This window comes from Hoplias malabaricus, chromosome 1 (genome assembly GCF_029633855.1).
Source record: "Hoplias malabaricus isolate fHopMal1 chromosome 1, fHopMal1.hap1, whole genome shotgun sequence".
NCBI classification, from domain to species: Eukaryota; Metazoa; Chordata; class Actinopteri; order Characiformes; family Erythrinidae; genus Hoplias; species Hoplias malabaricus.
The window spans coordinates 45,639,987-45,664,062 of record NC_089800.1 but is presented as its reverse complement, the minus strand read 5'-3'; the positions used below and the strand labels follow the sequence as shown (position 1 = coordinate 45,664,062).

Sequence of the window (24,076 nt, the reverse complement as noted above, 5' to 3'; positions counted from 1 at the left end):
AGCGAATTAAGCGAGTGGGCACTGCACTGGTGTAGCAGGCTGGGTGTAGCTGGAATGAGAGTAGAGCTTGAAATATGTGTTTGAACCTGAGCGATCCCTGTCGTGAAGATTTTTTTTAAGAATGGTTTAAAAAATTTATCTTAAGGTTCTTTTTCCATTGGCATAAATGGTTAATTACGAAAACAAAATAGTTTTTTCTATGGCATCATTCAAACAACCTTTTGTAGCACCTTTTATTTTTCACTGTGTAGCCTTGGGTCGATAAATTATCGAATATCATGAATATTTCCCCCAGCGACAATATTAAACAGAACACCATGTACTGTTATAGTGTGTGTGTGTGTGTGTATATATATATATATAATCAGTGGCGGATGCTGGTCTTTCAAAGAGGGGAAGCTCAATTTCAGCCTACATCATAAAATGTGTCGGTTTATTTATACATAAATTCTACCCTCCGTTCCTTTTCAAGAAAATGATCTGTGACCCTGTCGTACCAACAAGGCGTCTTTTCCAGGGACTTGACTAGTGTCCTCTCAATGGCCAGCAGAGCTAGGCTGCTTAAACGGCCTTGGCCCATGTGAAGTGTGGAGGGGCTCAGCAGCACCCCCTGGACAGAAACTGCGATAGAAGTCAGAAAGAGTGATAGAAGTCAGTCTCCAAACACAAGCAGCTACAAAAAAACCCCAAACACCAAAGGATCGCTGATTCGCTCATTTCGCTGTCAATCAAAAAGGGATTCAGCCTCAGACAGATCATCCAATCATCATGCAGAAGCTGAGCGTCCGGGCCAGCCGAGGCCAGCCCACTGTCCCATAGACCCCCAGAGACGCTGAGCGTCCGATGGGCGGGACAAAGCCCAGCATTTATCCAATGACTCGTCTCGTTTCGCTGCACTTTGCTATTGAACTCTGCGGACGCTCAGCGTCCTCACTGTTTAAAGCTCCGTGGAACTACGGGAATGATTGAGAGGAAAGCCGTGTCTTTACCAGTGATAAGAAGCTGATTCTGAACAACTGTTGAGCGCGTTGTAGTGCATATTTATTCAGTGACATGTACACACAACAGTATATATTTGATCACTTATTTTTATACATTTTAGGGGAAGCCGAGCTTCCCTTGCAGTCTTAGAGCAATCGCCTCTGATATATCCTGTGGCTCCCCGTAGAGTAATTCCTGTTTACAGCACTCTACTGAAGTGGGCAGGGGCAGATGGTGTCAGAGAAGCATCACAATAAATTTGAAGCTGTAATTTTAAGATAAAAATATATCATAGTGTTCTTTAGATAATGTTAAAATATGTTACCAATCCCATGTGATTTTTTTTTTAAATACTCAAGTCCAAATATTGGCCCTCACTCACTGATGATTAACTTGAAGCCTGATGGAGAACTGATCCAAAGTAATGAAACAATAAGGATGTTGCTGAAATTAAGCAAAAAGAAGGCAGTAGCTCTCCAACTATTCCTCCATAAACAGCCCAACAGCCCATCACTCCAGATAAGTCAAGATGCACTGAATGTATTTTACACACAGGTCATTGAGAACAAATTCGTCTTAAAAGTGGGGGACCCCTGACATGAACACCAGCAGAGAGGTTACGAACAAATAAAATTGTTCACCTCCAGCTGACTCCCCCAGATGAAGCCCCCAAAATGTAGGCGCATGTTGCCTCTCGTGACACAGAACTGGAAGAGGCATCTGCGCTCAAAATGTTTCTGTATTAAACTGCTATCAAAGAAGACACTGAGTATTTTTGCACCTCACGTGTGACACCTCTGCTGTGACGTGCGCTGCTGACGTCAAAGGCTACACTGAATTACGTTGGGGTGTGCACATCATTTACAGGCTGCAATAATATGTTCACTTAACTGAAATGGAGGAAAGGCGCCTAATGCTTGCATGGGGTACTTTGTAAATTAACTTTAACGCTATATTATTTTTCATCACAATAATACGGTGATAATCAGCTGTCTAAATTTACATTATCAGTAGGTAAGTGCTTCTCAAATATCGGGCTGTTGCTGGATCTGATGAATGTGTGTTGTGCTGTAGTCAGATTTGGACAGAGATTTGTTCAGCCGTGGTCTGTTTTGGACAGAATTTTGTGGTGTTATGGTTTTATTTGGATGAAAATTGGAGAGTCTACTGACAAAGCTGCACTGTTCTGGCATGTAGTTTCTTTATGGGACTCAAATGAGAGTCTCAGGTTGTAATAAGAGATTGGCTCAAAATTTCCGGCCCAAAATTACAAGCTGTTGAATGTGGAAGTACACACCCCAGCAGCACGCCACTTTACCACATAGTATGGCAGCATAATCAAAACTTGGAGTCATATTCGGATGCTAATTAAAAATGCAAATTCAATCATGCATTTGCAGTTTCATTACCCGTGTGAGTGCGCATAATTGGGGACAGAATGCAAATTAAATTGCAAAACATATTTACGTTTGGACTTTTGTGTACAACAATGTATTGTAAAATCTACAATAAAAAAGTCCCTTTGACGATTAACAGTGTTAATAAAACAATAGCCATTCTTCTAAATGTGTTTGCTGTTCTTTTGTCACACTGTAGCTCAGATAAAGGAGAATGCGTTGGATTATTTTTTTGCGTGAACAAGGCACGCCAGTCAAGCGCTGTTTTGGATTTGTGGGGCTTAAATGTGTGAAGAACTGCGTAGAAATTCCCTTGTGTTCAAAGCTGTGGCTGTATCATGTTTCACACGAGAACACACACAAATGCGTTTGGCTGGATGAAGAGTAAAAAATAATTAAAGAGAGGGACCTTGATGAGGCAAAGGATAAGAGAATCAAATCTGGCAAGGCAAATATTTATTTACCAGATGAGTTCTATTCATCCATCTCCTTCTGCTTTACAAGCCTCGTCTGGCCCAGCACGTCCTTCAAATGAGAATGAATGTTACACACACACACACACACACACACACACACACACACACACACACACACACACAAATACAGAGAAAGGGAAATAGAAAGAAGGAAAGGCATGGCTGAGTTCATATATGTTGTTTACTTAGCTTTGAACAGAGCTTGAAAGTTATACAGTAAACAGTTACATATTCATAAGTCATATGTATGGAAAGCTACAGCCTGGCTGGACATATTGTATGCTGTACACTAGGGGTGGGCGATATGTCCCTCAAAATAATATCATGATATTTCAGGATCGATATATCATGATATTTTGTCAATAACGATATTGTTGATGATATGACAAAACAACTGAAAAATACTTTTCTTAATTTCATTAACAAACTATTGCAACAAATCAAATGTTATATTAATATGAATTCTATTAATTTAAATATATATATAATATACATTAATATTAATATACATAAGTTTTATTGAACTGCAAATAGGGGCGGCACGGCGGCGCAGCAGGTAGTGTCGCAGTCACACAGCGCCAGGAGCCTGGAAATTGTGGGTTAGATTCCCGCTCCGGGTGACTGTCTGTGAGGAGTTGGTGTGTTCTCCCTGTGTCTGCGTGGGTTTCCTCCGGGTGCTCCGGTTTCCTCCCACGGTCCAAAAACACACGTTGGTAGGTGGATTGGTGACTCCAAAGTGTCCGTAGGTGTGAATGTGTGTGTGTGTCTGTGTTTCCATGTAAAGGACTGGCGCCCCCTCCAGGGTGTATTCCCAATGATTCCAGGTAGGCTCTGGACCCACCGCGACCATGAATTGGATAAGCGCTTACAGATAATGAATGAATGAATGTACTGCAAATATAAATGTAAATAATTATCACAATAAACTGTATATACTATCCCTCAATTACTGACCTGAACCATGCTCCAGGCTCCGTCCACTTCACCAGTCCCTTTTCGTTCCGATTGCTGCTGATGAAAATATTTTTTTTTTCCTTTTTGTCCGTCAGAGGTATAATTTGATCTTCTTCAATTAACGTAAAAGAAACCAGGATCCTAGACCCAGATTAAATATCATTTCTGGAAATGTGTCGCCCTGTTGTAATTTTAGTACATGGTCCATATGCATGACGCAAATGTTTCATTACAACCAATTCCTCCAGTCCCAACAGGGCTTTATCAGTGTCTTTATTGAAGTGAGTGGCGCGGACGTATCGCTAACTGTGATTGGTTCTGGTTAGGGAACTGGGCGTGTAACCGGAAGGTTCAATCCCCAGATCCATCAGGTCATGACTGAAGTACCTTTGAGCAAGGCACCTAACCCGGGCGCTGGGGCTAGGGCTTCTACTCCTGTGAGATCACATGTTCAGTGTTCACTAGTGTGTGTGTGTTTAAATGTGTTTTTCACTGCACGGTTTGGGTTAAATGGGGAGAACAATTTCTTCTGTGTGCAAGCACAGTGGCCAATAAAGTGATTCTAATTCTATAATCCCGCCCACTGAAATCCAACAGAACGCCACTCTGAAAACATAATTAAATCTCTCCAAAAACAAAAGCCTCTCTTCTCTCTGTTCTGCTTCAGAGCATATTCATCCCACAACATACAGATCATAGAAGAAAATTCAGAAACTGTGTGGACAGTGTCTTTAACCTAAACCACAAAACCATCCAATGGGGATTCACCATTGACAATATACTATACTTAATCCATGTCTGTGAAGTAGTGTGGTTTTAATAGCAACCTAATGGTGTGTAAAATAGCTCTCTTTACATTATTTATATATTAGATATCCATTGTTAATAATAATCATTGAGGAGGGTTAGGACAAGAATGAGGGTTACATCATGGAATAATATATGCTGCAGAAGCTCCGCCCACACACAGACAAGAAGTGTGGTATCTTTTAATGCATTAACCAGTCCCCACTCTCAGGCTGATGAGCTGTCTGCACTTTTTGTGCCGATTTCACATCGCAGTTTCTGTAGCTGAGACCACCTCCCTCTTTATGTCATGCCAAAATAGCAGGTCGTTTTGAGTGTGGGACAGTTTTTTTTTTCCTTTTCCTGCAACAGCAGGCAGTTCCTGGCCACGGTAGGTGGCGCAAGGCAGCTGACTCTCCCAGGAGAGTCTGGCAGTACCAGACTAGGTTCTGAGCTGTGGTTAAAAATGGGGTTTAGGACCAAGAGTAAGGCTGAGGAAAAGTTTATCTAAGTGAAAGTTAACTATATACAAAGCCTCTGCACATTGTCCACATTTTGACCAAACCCTCTGGTGCAGATGATAGAAACTGTGTTAGAGAGAGTGAGTGAGAAAGTCAGAAAAAAGAAGACAGAGGGGAATGTGACACAGTGATGTAGAGGGTAATGGAATGGACCAAAAGGTAGAGAGACTACAGAGGAGAACGGATGGCGTATAAGCAAAAGAGAGAAGAGAAAGATACCATGGGAAAGTAAAAAAGAATTGAGTGGCATGTACGAGAAAGAGAGAGTGGCACAGACATAGAAGGTCCAAGTCAGACAAAAATAGGGGGAAAGTAGATGACCCAAACAGAAGCAGAAGATAGTTGTGTGTGTGTGTGTGTGCGTGCATGCTACAGAACACCAGAAGAAGAAAGAGTCTTGCGTGAAAAACAGCTTTGTCCAGGCAGAAAGCGAAAGAACAAGTGTGAAGCAAAGCTCAGAGGACTGCAGGATAAAGGAGGGGAGAGCAGTCAGAACTGAAGAGGCAGTCGCTACCTGTGTGTGTGTGTGTGTGTGTGTGTGTGAGAGCGCGCGCATGGCTCTGTTCTATTAATAATACCTGTCCTAAATGTGTCTGGATCCAGACACCCGGCAGCCCATGCAGAAGTGTCTCTTTTCTCTCTCTCTCTCTCTCTCTCTCTCTCACACTCACATTATTTATGTGCTCTCTCCGGTCTCATGTTTATCCTGCATTTTAATTTGGTGCAGAGAAAGGACGGCAGCAGCAGCAGGGCACTCAATAGAAAGTGCTAACATTTAACGACCCCTGCGGAGGCAAACAAAAACAGATCGTTGGCTCTTCAAACAGGTTCCGCTGGGCCTGACCTCTGCGATCTGCCGGGCGTCGTTCCGAGGCGAAGGACGAACTGATATATATATATATATTTTTTTTTTTACGAGCTCCAGCCGTCCCCTGAGCACGCCTTCAGCGTAAGCGACTGCTTGGCTCTATCCCAATATCTGCGGCTTTACTAGCGAGCATCCTCCCTCCTGTGGCCACTTTTTGGAGAGACCTGTAAGCCGTGAGGTCCACTGGTGCTGACCACATTTAATTAAATGTGCCGTTGTTTTTGTTTTAAACACGTTGTGTCCCAGGAGACGTTTAATGTGAATCGCAGCATGTAAAATCTGAATGGACTGAGATCCAGATTCCTGCGAGCTTCTGAACACGTACAATATTCAGTCTGGGGATTCTGATCTTTAGCATTACAGTTACATTAATGGTGTGTGGCAGAGGCTCTTATTCAGAGTGAGTAGATGTAGGCAGAAGGAGCTTGAGGAACATTGCCCAGGGTCTTATTGGGTTAATGGTCTTGCACCTGAAAGCCAGCATTGTTACTTGTTACAGCATTGTTACATTTATAATCGGACTTATCGGATTTATAAAACATCTTTTTTTTAAGATGGTAAGTGTGATGCTGTTTGGAATATGTCCCATTCTCCTCTTCATGGGTCGTATTTGTGGGGAGCTGGAGGTGGAACAAACTTCTCCAGTGGTTTCTCAACTTATAACAAAGCAACACAAGTATTAGCATGTGTACCCCAGCAGAGTGGGTTAATTTATTTGTATGATTCACGCATTTAATGACAGTTTAAACCACTAGATGCTTTAGCCTCACCTAAGGGCTCTTCATGAACAGTAAAGCTAAAGTCATCATTATAAGGAACGTTTACCTCTGCATTAGCCCTGTGTACAATGGATATTGCAACTGAGTGGAGTCCTGTGGGCATTAAAAGTTTGAAATATTTTAACAGGTGATTTAGTTTTGGCCTGTGATTAATAACTTTCACGTAATGTCTGTTCAGAGTGGTCTCTGATTTTTGCTCAGTATTGTATGAACCCTGATGACTGTGACTGAGCTGTGTGTGTGTGTGTGTGTTAGGTTTACAGGAGCAGATACGCTAGTGATGGGAGATGTGACCTATGGAGCCTGTTGTGTGGATGACTACACTGCTCGTGCCCTGGGAGCTGACTTCATGGTGCACTATGGACACAGCTGCCTGAGTGAGACAGACACACACACAAACACTCATTTGTATCATTTTAAACCTGCATTTGTCAGTTTATTAGGTGATGTTCCACAGCTGCGGAATGAAAAGAAATGAATTAAATTACTGTTTACAGCTGTTGAGATAGAGAGTGGCTTAAATAAGAGCGTCAGGCAAAACCAGGTCAGAGTTATTATGGAACACGCTGCTATTTACAACAGAAACTGTGACTAGTGTAGCGTTAGTGGTTATGAATGTCTCAGGCTCCACTAGAATATACAGTGTGCAGTGTGCTGTGGTTTTTAGAGGGAGGGAGGGAGGCTGACATTTGTGTTAAGTGACTGGTTTACAGTGGTATTATAGTAGAATTGTGGGGGTGGGGGGGTGGGCAGTGGGGAAAGACCACCTTGCTGTGGTGTTGTTTTCATATATACATCAAGATGTGCCATGTTACTTGCATCCTGTTGCTGTGATGTGTGATGTTTTCCGGCTTTCTGTTTTGCAGCTGTATGACATGTGGATTGCCGCCTTATATTCCGTCTTTTTCACTCGACTGTGTTTTTGTTTCTTTTGAACGTGTTCCAGTTTTTTTATTTTGTATTTATTTATTTATTTCCCCCCTCTTAGCAGAGTGCTGGCAACTTGTATGCAAGAAAAGAGGAGAGATGGAGGAGGGAAGGGGGGAGTGTTTTGACACATTCTCAGGGGGGGTCTTGAGAAGTCTCTTTGCTCTCAGTCTCTGGGAGAAGTGGGAAGGGTATAGATTTAGCTCCTCAAGTGCTAAGCAGCGCTGGCCTCAATAGCTCTGTGTGGAGGCCATTCAGTCAGCGGATGTATAAGGGATAGCGGAGCTTTCTCAAAGGCCCTGCTTGCACGTTCCCGCAGCTGATCAATGGAGGACGTGTATTAAGCTTGTCCTTTGGAAAGCGCCCACCTGGAGGAGCCCACACCTTCGCCGCCCGCATCCTGTCTGCCGACCCACGTACAGTAGAGAGGAAATGCTAAATCGATACGGCCAATATATCCCCCCAACAACAAATCCCGCCTCTCCTAAATACCACCGCTGACCAGCAGAATATGAATGCAAAGCCCACAGCTCCAGATCAAGAGGACGCGCACACACACACTTCCAATACCTGAGATTGAGCTGATTAGTTCTAACATCACGTGAAGGCAGTGAGAAGTGGCCGATAATGACTTTGGAACTTAAAGGGCCCCTGTCATGGAAATTTGACTCCAGTGTTTGCCTTCACTGTGTACAGAAAGTATGATACAAAAAACAGCCTGTTTTATTAGCTGTTCTCCTTTTTTTCATAGTAGTCATAGTGTCAGGGCCCTTACGCACAGATATATCTGCCTGTTCAGACCACAGCAGATTAGCCCAGACGTTTATGTGAAGTTAAGGGGTTTTTCAGGCCAGTCAGAATATAGAGCAGCCCATCAGAACAGGGGTCATTTGCATATATCGGTCACAAAGACACAGGAACTCAAATGGCCTGTTTAATTCTAAGAGATAGAGAGAGATTGGGAAATGGTTTAATAAAAATGAGACCATCCTTTCAGTGATTTAATTTTGAGTGAAAACAGCCATTAAGTACATGTTATTCATTTCTCAGTGTCAGGGGAAATCAGAAAGCATATATTTAACAGAAAATTACACAGAAGCCTCGGCAACTAAATATAATAAAATAAGCTCAGTGTATCAGACTGTTGAAGGTTGTGCTTAATGACAGTTTTGTCTGGGAATTAATTTAACTTAAGCGTTGTCTCTGACATTTGCATAGTACTGTGTGTCTGTTTGGAGCATCCAATTGTGTTATTAACGCTCTCATACAAAACACTGCATAGAAATTTGCATTGTTTTAATGCGATTACCTTGTTTAGTTTTGTTCTGGTTTGACCTTATAACAGAACCTGGAGTCACTCGGTACGAGCCAGAAATCCAATACATGGCATTACACACTCACACATTCACTCACAAGAGTGGGCACTTCTGAGTCCATTCAACAACATGTGTTTGGATTTTGGGAGGAAACCCACGCAGAAACAGGGAGAACACCGCACCATTCCTCACAGCCAGTGAACTGAGGTGGGTTTCGAACCCACAACCCCAGGACCCTGGAGAAGTTAAGCTAATTCTGTCCACGTTCGTGTTAAAACTAAATACACTTTTTAACAGGAAAGTAATAAGCGCAAACGAAAGCTGAGAACAAAACTGGCAATTAACTGCAGCAAATAGTGTGATTAATCATATACGTGGTTTTTAATTGTTTGACATCCCTGATATTATTTATTTATTTTTTTGCTATTTAAACCAAAACAAAATGAGGAATTCTGGAGAAAAAAGGTTGATGAATGGAGCAGTAGAAATAGAGTAATAGAGTGCTACAATCATTGACACCGACAATAAAACTTATTTCAGGTTTTTAGATGAGGGTTTGTTTCAACAGTGACAAACTACAGCCATTTTTAAAAGAACGCTCCAGTGACAAGTCTAAATTACACAATGCTTCCTTTACGCTGGACATCAGATATATCTTTGCTGATGGACACCATTTAGGGTAAGAGGACTGTTGAGCAGATTTGATTTGTAACTGTATTATAGCTTTAATTGACATGAAGATGCCAAACAGTGAGGGACATTAGCATAAAAGTGTAAGCTGTGTTACCAGGGTAACACAGCTCAGAGTTGCATTCTTACCCCAGGCTATGGGATATATATATATGTGTGTGTATGTGTGTGTGTGTGGCAGGAGGGCTCTGTGTAAAATATACAACAGACTTCTTTATCTAACTGACGGCGCTGAGTGCAATAAGATGCATTGAAAACGAAGCACGATAAGCATCAAAAATAACCCTGTCAGACAGCAGTAGCACATTAAAGCAGCTTTCTCTGACTGACATCCCCCACCCCTCTCTCTCTCTCTCTCTCTCACACACACACACAAACACACACCCTTCTCTTCCCATCTCTCCTTGTCATCTTTCATTTTCACTGACTTCATGAGGTTCCTCACTCATGTCTGGCGGAGTTGTAATTGTGTGCGTGCTAGGCTGAGGGAGCGGGAGAAAGACAGAGAAGGAGGGAGGGAGGGAGGGTGAGAGTATCCTTGGTTCTTGTTGACAGAGGCTGTAATTGCACTGATAAAGTGCTGTTGGACCGCTGTGCTAATTGGATAAGAGCATGGATCAATTCCACTTAAGCCTTGCATTTTTCTTCTGCTTTTTTTCCTCTTTTTCTTTTTGAAAGGGATTCTGGCGACTCTAAACAGGTTGCCGTGAGGGCTGTGTTTTTCTATACATTTCTGTTTAGCGCCTGAGGAAGATGACGGCTCGAAGCGTGACACTCTGAGCCCCTTCCTCTGTGTGTGTATAAACTGTTGGAATGGTGGTGAAAGCTGTAGTTTAAAAAATAATCTCATTTCCACAATTTTCCCCTTATGTCTAATGTAGGCCTTAAGCTCAGACGTGTTTGGTGGCTGAATGAGCTCATTGAGTTCTGTACTGGAGAGGCTGTTTTAGATCATAATTAATAGAGGCTAATGTACACCAGTTATTATTGAATGGTGAAGTGGATGGTGATTAAAAATAATTGGGCTTTAAGGTTATTGTTTATGTTGAACTTACAGTGTTAGAAATCACATTCAGATCAACACACTCTGTATATACGGTTTGCCTTTTAGTTCTGCACTGGAGCCTACACCAAGTTAATATGCTAATATTATAATTACAGTTAAAGTGTATGATGTTATAGTTTAACATCAAAGCTCAAGTACAAACCAAAAGCAGCAACTTGTCTGGAGCAACTTTTAATTTATTATCGTCTTTCATTTGTGGGCGAATGTAGCATTTGGAGTCTTGCCCAAGGATTGGCGTACTTTGGAATTCCTAATTGAGCTGGGTCACTCAGTGAGTCCTTCATTTGGAGATCTGCAGTGTTGACACTGCATTATACCAGCTCTAAAATCTCAACAACTAGACTCCTAATGTATCTCTGCTTGGACATTAAGGGTCTTTCCTGGTCCAGACATTTTGACTTTTGTTTTATTTGAAAAGCATTTATGGTTTTATTGTAAAGACAATTGTTCTTCAATAGGCTTTTTCCTACAAACACTTACTTTACACTGAAGTAAAGCTATAACAATGACAGACTTGCCAAAACCACCAAGCTCGGCCAAACACAGTGGTTAAGTGGCTGTGGAAGTAGTAGCCTAGCAGTAGTTTGAGTAGCTAGTTGTGCTGTGGAGCAAAGGTCAAGTGTCGATACTGGACTTACTTTCATGCAACGTCATTAGGAGTGTTGGGATACTATTAGTGATGCACTTAACAGTCTTGGAATTCAGGAAATGTCGGAGCAAAGCAAATGAATGAAGACACATTGAACATTTTGTTTTTGTTCAATAAGAAGTTCAAAAACATGGAGGGTAGGTGAATTGGCTTCTCTAATAACTGTCCTGGTGTGTGAGTGAATGAGTGTGTATGTGAATGAATGTCTGTAAGTGTGAGTGAATGGGTGTGAGCCCAGATATGGATTTACGCTCTGTCCTGGGTGAAATCCTAGTGCCCGATGCAGTCCTCCAGGTGGACGGTCGTTCCTGGTCAAGAGTACGCTGTGCGCGTTTGGCTGCCGCTTCTCGCCAGTGTGTGTGTGGATTGAGCGTTCTGAGCAGTGTGGATTGTAAAGCGTCCTTGGGTGTCTAGAAAGGCGCTATATAAGTGTAAAGATAGATAGAAGAAGTTCCAGTTTTGCATGAATTACCATGTTTAGAATAATTTCCAGTGGAATCTGGAAGCACAAGACATTCTGTCTCTCTGTTTGTGTTGTATTCTTGGGGGTGGTCCTCCAAGAATCTCCTCATCAAAATGGGGCACTGCAGAAAAAGTTTGGGAACCACTGGACTATAGGTCTATGAAATATTGACCTGTTTCTGTGAGGCAAACTTACAGCGTACTTATCGGTTATTTGAAAAAGTTTATGTTAACAAAGGCAGCAGGTGTGTTCACACCTCGTGGCCAAAGACTTGACCCCACACCCCATTCTCCATATCTCATATCCCACCCATTCATCAGGCTTTCCAGCTAATTTATCCCCTCTTTACCTGCCCTTCTTTTTAGTCTGTTTGTCTTTTTTTTTGCTTTAAATGTTCCAGCCCATTTTCTTTCACCTTCTGCCCTATCCCAGGCCTCTTCCTTAGTGCTGCATCTCCAGCCCCTCTCCACCCGCTCGCTTCAGCAAGATGGATATCTCTCCACACTTCTCATCCATCTCTTTTGTGTGTTATTTTTCCTTCTTCTTCCTCCTTTCTATTTTATTACAGTGGTTCATTATCATTCTCCCTGCTCTGAGCCCACACTACTTTTATTAAATGTGGCAGCATATTTGAACAACCACTCGTGTTTGTCTAATAGTGGTAGAGATAGCCATTGTATGAGACCCCCGAGTGAATGCTACAACAGCAGCTATAATTATGATCATCAGCCCTTAATGATAATGTAAGAGGGGTGTGTATGCATATGTCTCACTATCTCTCTCTCTCACACACACACACACAATCTCTCTCTCTCCCTCTCTCACACACTCTTTCTGTTGCTGTTTCACTCTCTCAGATCTATTAAATGGTGTGTGAAATGAATGGTATTAATAATAATTCCGAATGTTTTTCTCCTCATGTAATAATTGTCAATGTCGACCACAGTGCCAAAAGTGGTCTCAAACATACCAATCAAGTTTCTGAACTTTTTTGGAGAACTCAGGCTGGTCAGGCTGTGGTTTTCTAATTTGCCGTTTGGAACGTTTTCTGAGAAAATGTTTGTCTGGGGTTTTAAAAAAAAATTGGTTTCTCCTACTAGTTCTCATTAAAGCCTCCACTTCACCTGATGTGCTACGGAGCTGAGAGCCAAGCCGACACAACCTCATTGAAAAGCTCAACATGTTTGGATGAGAACTCAGTCCAGCTCTATCAGGTTACGTTATAGATGCTCACATAGGCTAGCATCATGTTGAATGATGAGGAAAAGGCAGGGTCATCCTACTCACCCAGAGAGAGAGAGGCCAGTTGGTCTTGAAATTCTGGCCTTGAATGGCTGAGGCATCACCAGGGATCAGCTGAATCTTGAATGATAAATCAAATGCTTAGAGTGTTGACTCACATTGTAGATGCTTTTACATCTTTATCATATACCATTTACAGCTAATAGAAGATTTACATGTGTGCATTTGCTTGTGTGCATTTTGCAGCCTCATAAACTAAAAAAATGTTATAACTATTGCCAGTTATGATGGGGTTTGGTGCGTATTTATTATATATACCATATTTTCTTAAAATGAGCTACTCCTGCCAATAGCCAGCTTTATGTTACAATTATACTTTCAAGTTTGCTGATAATATTGTCAAACTTTCTCTCTCTTCTTTCTCTTTTACCCTCTCCCACTTTATTTGTCTCCAGTCCCTATAGATGCCACGGCTGGAATAAAGATGCTTTATGTATTTGTGGACATCCAGATGGACACAGCTCACTTCCTGGACACACTCCGCTTCAACTTCCCCTTGGGTCACTCCCTGGCTCTTGTCAGCACCATCCAGTTTGTTGCCGCTTTACAGGTGAGCTTGTTTTTGCAGCTAGGCACCGACAGAAAAAAAAAGGTATTCGACAAGTGTATTTTTGTTAAAAGGTACAACAATGGGCTGAAAGTCCGACGAACAGTTGGCTCTATTGTTGGGAGATAGACGGTTCATTTCCTGGTGATGCCTCAGACATCCCAGTGTAGGTAGAATGGCTTTATTCCCTCATGTTTACTCAGGGGGTGCTGGTAAATGTCAGTATCTGTTAGCTAGTATAAAAGAGTTGGGCAGTTAACAAGCAGGTTGAATTATCCATTGGTGTGGTGTTAGTAGCATTTCCAAAAGATGCAGTAATTGACAGCAAATGTCAAGCCTGTGCTTGCCCTCGCCCTCCCAGGTTGGTGGCTGAATCAGTAGTTTTAGCTAGCTAACTAACAGGAAGAGTTGCCAATAGAACAAGTGGAAATTGGGTAAAAATGTAAATAACTACATAATTTCAGTGGGATATTGTACAGTTATTTTTTTTTTTTTTTACTAAATGTAGTGAAGACACATTGCCAGTGACCGCCCCAGTGATGTGAAAGGTACCAACCTTGTGACAGTTCAGCACTTTCCTGGAAGTGTATCCACAAATCTCAGAAGCTCTGCTACTCCGCTGCCTCACACACTCAGTTTGGCACATGTGTGTGTGCTCCACGTGGCGGTGTAGGGTGTGAGGCGATGTGACGTGGGTGTGTTCTGTGCCTTGCAGTTGTGGCTATTTCTAACATGAAGAAAATGATGGAATAAACTTAGCAGAGCCAGAGTTCACTGCTGGACTGGAAGTTGGAAGCTTTATATAAGTTTATGTTCTTCATTGCGGTGTATATTCTCTTACATAAACACATATCCTATATTTAAGAGGATTTGCTTCTCTACTTTTAAAGAGCTTCCTTCTCCAGTCTGTTCAGGCCATATATGGACAATAAGCTGAAACAACAGCATTCTTTGTGTTCCCTGTCTTTATGATGTCACTAAAAGCAACTTTAAACCAGTTCAAACACCAGCAGTTTGGTTCTTTTCAGTTGTAAGGAGTGAGTGTGTCAGTTTTGAATGATGTAACATACAGAGCAGCCACTCAAAGGTCATTTACTTTAGCCTTAAAGGAACACTAGGTAGTATTTATGACTTAAAATTACAGCTTCAGAATTATTGTGATGATTCACTGACCTGTGATTAGGAGAATAGAACCTCTGTCATTGTGTCCCTGGGCTCAGCACCACAGAAGCTGAACTATGTAGTGTTTAGAGGAGCGTAGGAGGCCCTTGATTTCAGGACAGTGCAGGAATTACACTCTGCCTTTATATTACAGATTCTGCTCTAATTCATCACACCAATCTTACACATCCATGTCTTTATGGACCTTGCTTTGTGCACTGGTGCACAGTCATGTTGGAACAGGAAGGGGCCATCTCCAAACTGTTCCCACAAAGTTGGGAGCATGAAATTATTCAAAATCTCTTGGTATGCTGAAGCATTGAGTTTCTTTCACTGAAACTAAGAGGCTGTGCCCCTTATACTCATGAAAAACAACCGCACACCATTATCCCCCTCCACCAAACTTTACACTTGGCACAATGCAGTCAACAAGTGTCATTCTCCTGGCAACCAGTAAACCCTGACTCATCCTTCGGATTGCCAGCGGAGAAGCATGATTTGTCTCCCCAGAGAACACATATCCACTGCTCTACAGTCCAGTGGCAGCATGCTTTACACCGCTGCATCTGATGCTTTGCAGTGCACTTGGATTCAGCTGCTCTTCCATAGAAGCCCAGTCCATGAAGCTCTATACACACAATGTTCTTGAGCTAATGACTCTGCAGAATGTTGTCAACCTCTGCACACTGTGCACCCTAGAATCCCCTGACCCTGCTCTGTCATTTTACATGGCCTACCACTTCGAGGCTGAGTTGCTGTTGTTCCCAATTGATTCCACTTTGTGATTATACTGGCAGTTGACTGTGGAATATTTAGCAGTGGGGAAATTTCACGGCTGGACTTGTTGCACAGGTGGCATCCTATCACAATACCATGCTGCAATTCACTGAGCTCCTGAGAGCGACCCATTCTTTCACTAACGTTTGTAGAAGCAATCTTCAGGCCTAGGTGCTTGGTTTTATGCACATGTTGCCATGGAAGTTATTGGAACACATGAATTCAAGCATTTGAATGGGTGAGTGAATACATTTGGCAATACAGTGTACATACATATACACACACTCCATGCCAACAGCACGTGTTAATGCACCATTATGTAAATATATACTATACACATTGAAGAAAAAAAAAACATAGTCCAGTATGTCATGGGTCATTTCTTGGTCATCACCAATGTGGTTCCAAAGATCCTTTAATCCCTGAAAATCAGAGTCAGAGCCATCATCACCACCTTCAAGCAGTCTCTCTCTCTCTCTCTCTTTCCTCTTTTGGCTTGGCAGGCTTGCATCGTGACCAGTGTTATTTTTGGGTTGTTTCTCTGCTCATGTGTGTGTCATGTTCTGCACTCAGCAGTGTGTAGGCTTTTTCTCAGTGTAGGTTTGTGTAGGGCGCTCAGGGTGGGCGCGGGGGGCCGGCCCCGCTTGCTCCTGACAGTGTGTGTTATTCCCTGCACACCGCTGAGAGAAAAGCCTCTGAATTATCCTCCTGCCTCCACTGTGCTGCTGCAGCTGCTGCTGCTTTTGTTGTCTTAATTATTAAGCTCCTCCTTTTATCTTTGTTTGAAATGGAAGCATGTAGGGGTAGCAGTGCGGGTCATTCCCTTTCTTCCTTTTTTCTCTGCCTTGATCTTTCCTCATAGGCTTCGTTCAGAGTACACGATAGCGCGGACAATGGCGCTAATCTGATTTTTGGCTTCCTTTTTGTTTATTTTCCTCAACTTCTCTTCAGATCAGATTTATGCCACTTGGAAACAAGTTCTGCAGAGCAGAAATTCTCAACTATGGGACCCAGGTCACAAAGGAACCACAATACACCCTGCGGAGGTGCCAATGGTCCTTAGTGGGCCAATGATGGCACTTTGTTTTATAATTCTGTGAAATTATTTGATGTAAATGATGGGACAGCAACGATCCACAACAGTGCACTCACCACACATCAGCTATTAGTGAAAAAGCCAACAGCGCAAGGCAGGTAACACATCCTCGACAGGGCACTGCTCCATCACAGGACATCACACTCTCCTGCAGTCACTAATTAACATTCAATAATGCGACTAAAAAATAGAGGATATACTTTAATGGCTGCTTTGTTTTAAATTTTGGGCAATGTCGTCTTTTCTTCTTCTTTTTCTTTAATCATACTCTTTAAGTGTGATAATATATGCAAATGTGGCAATCAAACATATTTGTGTTAAATTTATGTAAAATAGCATTTTTAAGCCAAAATGTTTTGCATTTCTTTTTTTATTATTCTTTTTTTCTGATAAATATGTGGGCCTCAAGGTGGAAAATGTTGAGTCCTTGTAATTCATTCATTCATGGTCTGAAAACGCTTATCCAGTTCTGGGTCGTGGAGGGTCTGGAGCCTACCCGGAATCACTGGGTGCAAGGGGGGAACACACCCTGAAGGGGGTGCCAGTCCCTGACAGGGCGATACACACTCACATATTCACTCAGACCTACGGACACTTTGGAGTCACCAATCCACCTACCAACGTGTGTTTTTGGACCGTGGGAGGAAACCGGAGCACCTGGAGGAAACCCACGCAGACACAGGGAGAACACACCAGAGCGGGACTTAAACCCACAACCTCCAGGTCCCTTAAGCTATGAGACTGCGGCACTACCTGCTGCGCCACTGTGTAGAACAGTCATTTAAGAATAATTTTTACACTCACATCAATTCATATGTTTATTCATAGAGGTGTCAATAATAACTGCAAAAAGCCTAAGCTGTGCATCTGTTTTTTTTAATTCTCACTGCTCTTAATTATGCACTAGATGATGAGCTGTTAACTGAAGTTCAGTGTAAACAGGCATTGTCTTGAAGACGTGTGCTGTGAGTGTGTTCATTTCATCACTGTGTTATTGGCAGAGACAGATTGATTTTCAAACCTTGTCATGAAGCATGTGAATCCTTCATGTGACATTATTGATTTTGAAATTGTGTGCCTTCACGTCCTTGGACACTAATGATAGCTTTGAAGCTTAGAAGCACAAATCTGAACCATGAACTCTAAGAAATTAGAGTGAGGCTTATAATGTGAATTGACAAATCCAATTCCAAACACAGAAACAGTGATTTAAACAAAAACATTGCAATCAGTTTAATGGTTTACTTTATCAACTGTCATAAACATGTCATAAACATAAGGTGTAATCATGCTTTGGTATAAAAGGAGGTGTGAAGGAATTTCTTGTCTCTTGAGCTAGAATGGGTTTGTTTGTTTGTTTGTTTCTAATTAATCAATTAATTAATTTATTTTAAAGTGCACAAATCTTTTGGACCTAGGCTGTGTCGTGATATTCTCCTGTAACTGTGCTGTGTCCCTGGCAGGCTGTGAGTTTGGAGCTGAAGCCGGATTATGAAGTGCTGGTTCCTCAGTGTCGGCCTCTCTCTCCAGGGGAGATCCTGGGCTGTACCTCGCCTCGTCTGGACAAACACGTCAACGCCATCATGTAAAGATTTCATTGGCACCCTCACTCTTTATTCTCCTCTCTTGTCCTGTATAAGCATTGTGTACTGCACCAGTCAAAGAATGGCATACATATAAATAATGAGCCATATTTCAATATTAAATACTCCATATTCAGGGAAACATTATCCTCAGTTTGTTTTATACAGAAATGCTTGATGTTGTGTGTAGACACGTGTACACTCCCCAGTTCATAAATACACTGTACTATCACAAGAAAAGCACATTTCCATAGACCTTCCTTTTCAGCTACAACAGTTTAGCTTCTCCCATTCCCAATGGTGTTATCAGCAGTGTTTGTTCTTGACTGTGTTTTGTTTGGAAGACAAAGCAGAGCAGCCAATCAGAACGGAGCTCACACGCATATATAAAGCCCCTTTCACACATGCACGACAACCCAGAAATTTCCGGGCTTTACCCCGAGGAGCTGTATGTGTGACTGCACACGTCCATAACATTTATCCTGGACGTTATCCTACTAGTGCCCTCGTACAAATTCCAGGTAATGTCCAAGTGAACGAATGTGTAGATCCACTAATGTTCCGGAGAACTGCACAGTTGCCACCCCATGACTAAAGCATGCGGAACATTTCCTGCTGTGAGAACTTGTCTGACACTGAATATCTCCCACTGTGCGCGACATGTGTGAAAGGACTTCTCAGGGAAATGTCTGGACCTGACTCTCCTGACTTTATTTTTATTATTTTATGTGTTATTTCATTGTTTTACCAACTCATCTAATATTCTAAAACAGCAGAGCATCATGGGTATAAGGAATGCGTGTTGAATCTAGTCTTGGTTTTGGAACTCTGTGTGGAATCAGAGCAAGTGTTGAGGCCATACATCAGTTTTAATGGTGTGAGCATCACTTTCTGTCTCTGAAGCTTTTGGGAAGCAGCGGGAGACGTTGAAAATGAGAAAGGAGATGCACGTAAGGGATGTGTGTGTGTGTGTGTGTGTGTCACACATGAGGTATGGATTCATATATGTCTTGTTCTCTCTCTCACTCTCACATTTTCTGTCGCTCGCTTTCTCTCACTCTCTCTGTCTTACTCTTTGTCTGTCTCTCTCTCTCTCGCTCTGTTTCACTCACTCTGTCTCATACTCTCTCTCTCACACACACACTCACACACACAAAACACTCATACAGGAAGTGTAAAGCCCTACACATCAGCAGTAGAGTGAGAGTGAGATTGGACACAGGGGTGGAGAGCCTCACACCTGCCAACATTCTCATGTGTAATCTCCCACTTTTAAAAATAGTGATGATAATTGTGTGTTCAGGTTTGAACATGTACAGTATTCGTTTTGTTGCTGCTTTAAGTGATAATGCAGTATATGACCATTTCTAACCAGGCCTTATAATAGGTGAACTACACTCCAATCTTCCTTGATTTCAGTATAGTGCTGTAAAACTGGGGGAGCCCAGGAGCTAATATAAGAATTCTTACCTTCCTTTAAGGTGCACTCAGATGTTCAGTGTGTGTGTATAATCCCTTTAGAAAAACGGAACACTATGAAGCAGCTGCATGAGTTTAAGGTCACGATGCCAAAGGCTGGCAGAAATGTATAAAGTATAAAGCCCTCTAGCACTGGGCTGTGAAGCAGTACAGCGATGGAACACTTTCCAGTGTCTTTAGAACGATTTTTGTTCCACAACTAATCATCCAAAATCAGTATCTGATCTCACTAATGGTTCTGTGGCCGACTGCCAGGAAACCTTCACAGTAATGTTCCAAAAAAGCAGACTAAAGTGTTTTTGAAGTGTGGAGGTTTTACTGCAGCAGTCCCTTCCCTAACGTCTTGGACTTGAGAAGAAATAAGGGATGAGCAGGTGTTGACTAACACAGGACATGAGGCATTATAGTGTCCACTAACATGGGACATAAAGTTATTGCATTGTCTAAGATGAACAAATTTGAATGTGTGTGTGCGTACACGGATATGCTGTGTTTCCTCTAGAATTTCTTCTAAAATTAATTAAAAGGCGAAGAAGGATACATACACTACACAATAAATGTTAAAGTTATGTGATTAAATAAATAAATGTAATTGTAATCTATTACAAATCAGAATGTTGGTGATTAACAAGGGTTTACACCCAATCCCCAAAGAAAAAAAGCTTCATTGCATAACTTCCTGTGATTAATCACACTTTTCTCAAGACTGAAGCTTTTAATAAATGGTTTTATAAATTTAAAATAATAAAAACCTCCGTAAGAACAACACAATAAACACAACACAAAGTAAATTCATATTCAATAATTGTATTAAGTGAAACAGTATTCTGTGATAAATTACAAGCTAAAACACTGGTAATTCTTTGTATGGAGAGGAGTAAAACAAATTTTAAGTTAGTGTAATATACATGACAAACTATTTATTATAAATATCTCAGTGTAGTTTTAATGATTCCTGAATTGAAATATCTGAATTTACTAAATAAATGTTGGGGTCAAAATTGGTCCCATGATAAGTCCATGTTAAAAATGAACACATTAGACTTGACAGCACTATTTTAAATCTTACATTTAAACAGGCTCTGTTCTACACCATTCTAAACATTCTAAATGTTTTCAACTGTAAAATCGGTCTAACTTAACGTTAGCTAATTTTAATCTACCTTTCTTTCTTTCCTCTCCTCTATTTCTCCGTCTCTCTGGCTCTCGCTTGTCAGGTGTGTAGAGATAGAAGCAGCGCGGTAGGCATCATTTTTCCACTTCCTGTGTTCCTCGTTCCAAAATAAAAGCCCTCTGTTTCATGAAATTATTGCAATTTTTATGGATGCGGTCGCAGCAAAATGCACATAACAGAAACACTGGGAAGGTGTGTGTGTGTGTGTGTCTCTGTGTGTGTGTGTGTGTGTGTGTGTGTGTGGCGGGGATAACAGGGGATACAGGGCTGTGGGAATTGATTGCTGTGTCTGAAAATTAGCCATTAACGTTTCATCAATTTCTCATGACAGGCATACACACACACACACGCCTGTATTTGTCACCTGCCGCAGGCTGACATACAAGCTGAGCCGCCTAGAACCCTTACATGGCATCCACATAATAGCAACACCATTAAAGTCTGTACTGGTCTCTTCACGGACTAAACCCAACAGCCAAGCTCTTAGAGAGACACGACTTTCTTATTACTGCTATTACATCGTAGCCGCCAAAGCATAGCAATAAGATCAACTGCTAATTAGAGCTTAAGAGGTGGGATGTCTCTGAAAATATAGGCCAGGACGTATGGAGGATGTGAGTAATGGTTAAGAGAGGTAGAATAGAGTATTGTTAAATAATAGAGAGGCTCTTGGCTCCTCTGCTCTGTCTCTGTAGGGTTGAGGGGAATATAAAGCACTCTCTGCGGGCTGTGTGAAGGTGGGGGGGAGGGTTTGAAGAATGGCATGCGTGTTTGCCGGACCCCTTTTTCACAGTACTGCTGGGAATGCATTACAGAATGGAGAGATCTGTCTCATTACGGTAATGAGCTGTGGGCTCGATGAATGGACGCCACTTTAAAAGGAGCTTTAAAAATGCTAAATGAGGGCGTTTTTAATCCCTGGCCCTCGACACCTCGGAGAAAAGGCATCCATGTTCTTTCGTCACATCGGCACCGGCCGCACAATGGTTCCCTATTGGAGCTGTGCATTAGGACGGGAGCTGGGGGTCTATTTAAACTACCGAGGGCTGTCTGGTGTGATCCAGTGGCAGGACGGCTGGGGTTCTCATGCTGCCCAGCTCTATTGACTCTGACATGAGTAAGCGCAGGAGCAATTACATTAATGTAGCAGAGCAGTGGGCCGTAGCTGGGTGCAGGCCGAGTTTGTGCGTGGTATAGACGGGTGTGTGTGTGTGGTAGTGAGAGGGAGACTGGCGGGTACAGGGGTTAGCCTTTGCTCCTTCAGACCCAGAGGGATCCCACCCACTGCATGTTCCATTTGGTTTCATAAAGGCTGGCCAATTAACAGCTCCATTTCTGCTCTCCCCCAGGCCTCATTCAGGTCAGACAGGGTAATACACACCACTGTTACCTATGGCAGGTTGTCTCCTGTCAGATTTGTGTGTGTGTGTGTGTGTGTGTTTGTTTGCTTTAGTATATTTTCAGAATGTAATTGTGTTGGTTTATACAGGAAAACCAGAAAAAAGGGGCTAACTAGCCTTGTCAGAAGCAGCAGCTTGATCCTCATTAGATTTAGATGTGAGGCACCTCATGGAACTGGCTTGTAACTCACTTGCTCACATACTCTTCTACTCACTCACTCACTCACTCACTCACTCACTCACCTACTCTCCTATATTATCATTCACCTACATACAAACACTCACTCAGTCACTCACATACACACATGGATACTCATTTCCACTCATACTCTCTCTCTCTCTCTCTCTCTCTCACTCTCTCAGACGCATACACATGCATAGTTACTCAGTTGTTTGTACACATCATCTCTGTCCAATCAAAAACGTGTCTCCATTTTTGTGGATTTTTAGTTTACTACATCGTTTGTGGACAAATTTCATGATGAATGGACCAATAGAAATCGTCAAATTACTTGGAATTAAATATTTTTTATATTGTCTTCCACTGAAATTTAAGAGGTTTTGTTTTCTCCTGTAAATGTACTATTTTGGCGATACATGTGTTTGATTGGACAGTGATGACATGTGAACAGGATTCACAAATAACAGTATTATTTGTGTCTGTGTTGATGTAAATGGTCTCTCTCTCTCTCTCTCTCTCTCTCTCTCTCTCTCTCTCTCTCTCTCTGTGTGTGTTGAGTGGGTGGGGTTGGACGTGTGTTTGTATGATCTGAATGCTTATTGGTCTGTGTTTACATTAGTTTTATTCAGTGTGTGTGTACACACTGTCTGTGGTCAAGTGATGTATTTAAGGTGGAGTTTTTGAGGCTGAGGTTTGTGCAGTGGATCATCAGTGTGCACTGTGTCTGTAGCCTGTAGTGTTTAGTGTGTAAGGCCTCAGCTTCAGCCTCTGACCTCAAATAACCCAACACTAACTCACCGTCCTTCTCTACTGCAGAATCACTGCCCTACACCTACTCTTTCTTACTCTCTCTGCTTCTCTCTCTCTCTCTCTCTCAGAGCTGGTTTGTAACTCACTCCCTCACTCTCGTACACATTCAGATTTAAGAAACATTCCACAAGAGGTGCTGTACGGTTTTGCATCAGTGAATATGTCCTAGTGTAAAATAATGTTTACAGTTTTGGACTGTAGTGCTCTTCCATTAAAATGCCACTATCACACAGTGTGAAAACATAAACTAATGTTCCTCTGATGCAGTCTTTGTGTGTATCTGCAGATATCTCGGTGATGGAAGGTTTCACTTGGAGTCGATCATGATTGCCAACCCAGACATCGCTGCATACAGGTACCACCAGTCTCATCACTGCAGGGTTATTTATCTGTGACCTCTCAGTAATGCTGCGCAATCAGAGCACATTTATTGTTACCTTGACAATTCACAGTACAATATGTCACCACATGCATTTCTAAGTCCTTAAAGAACACTACCTGTATGCCTCACTTTTAGGAGATCACTATTTTACCTGGAAAATTGGTGCAGGTGGCGTGCACCATGTGAAATATTGAATTAAAATAATGTGCTTTTTAGTATTACACAATATTTATAGAGAGGAGTCACTACATTCAGGCCAAAGACCAGATTATTTAAACATGCAAGGACGTTCTCTTCTGTGACATGTTCTA

General features: G+C 42.0%; 1 protein-coding gene across 1 annotated transcript in view; it reads left to right on the top strand.

Moving 5' to 3' along the window:
* dph1 (diphthamide biosynthesis 1) overlaps positions 1-24,076 on the top strand; it is a 111,547-nt gene that overhangs the window by 58,072 nt on the left and 29,399 nt on the right. Inside the window, exons 4-7 of the mRNA XM_066678303.1 lie at positions 7,018-7,139; positions 13,571-13,725; positions 18,220-18,341; positions 23,670-23,738. Coding sequence (XP_066534400.1) covers positions 7,018-7,139; positions 13,571-13,725; positions 18,220-18,341; positions 23,670-23,738 — 468 coding nt within the window. The remainder of the gene's footprint in view (positions 1-7,017; positions 7,140-13,570; positions 13,726-18,219; positions 18,342-23,669; positions 23,739-24,076) is intronic.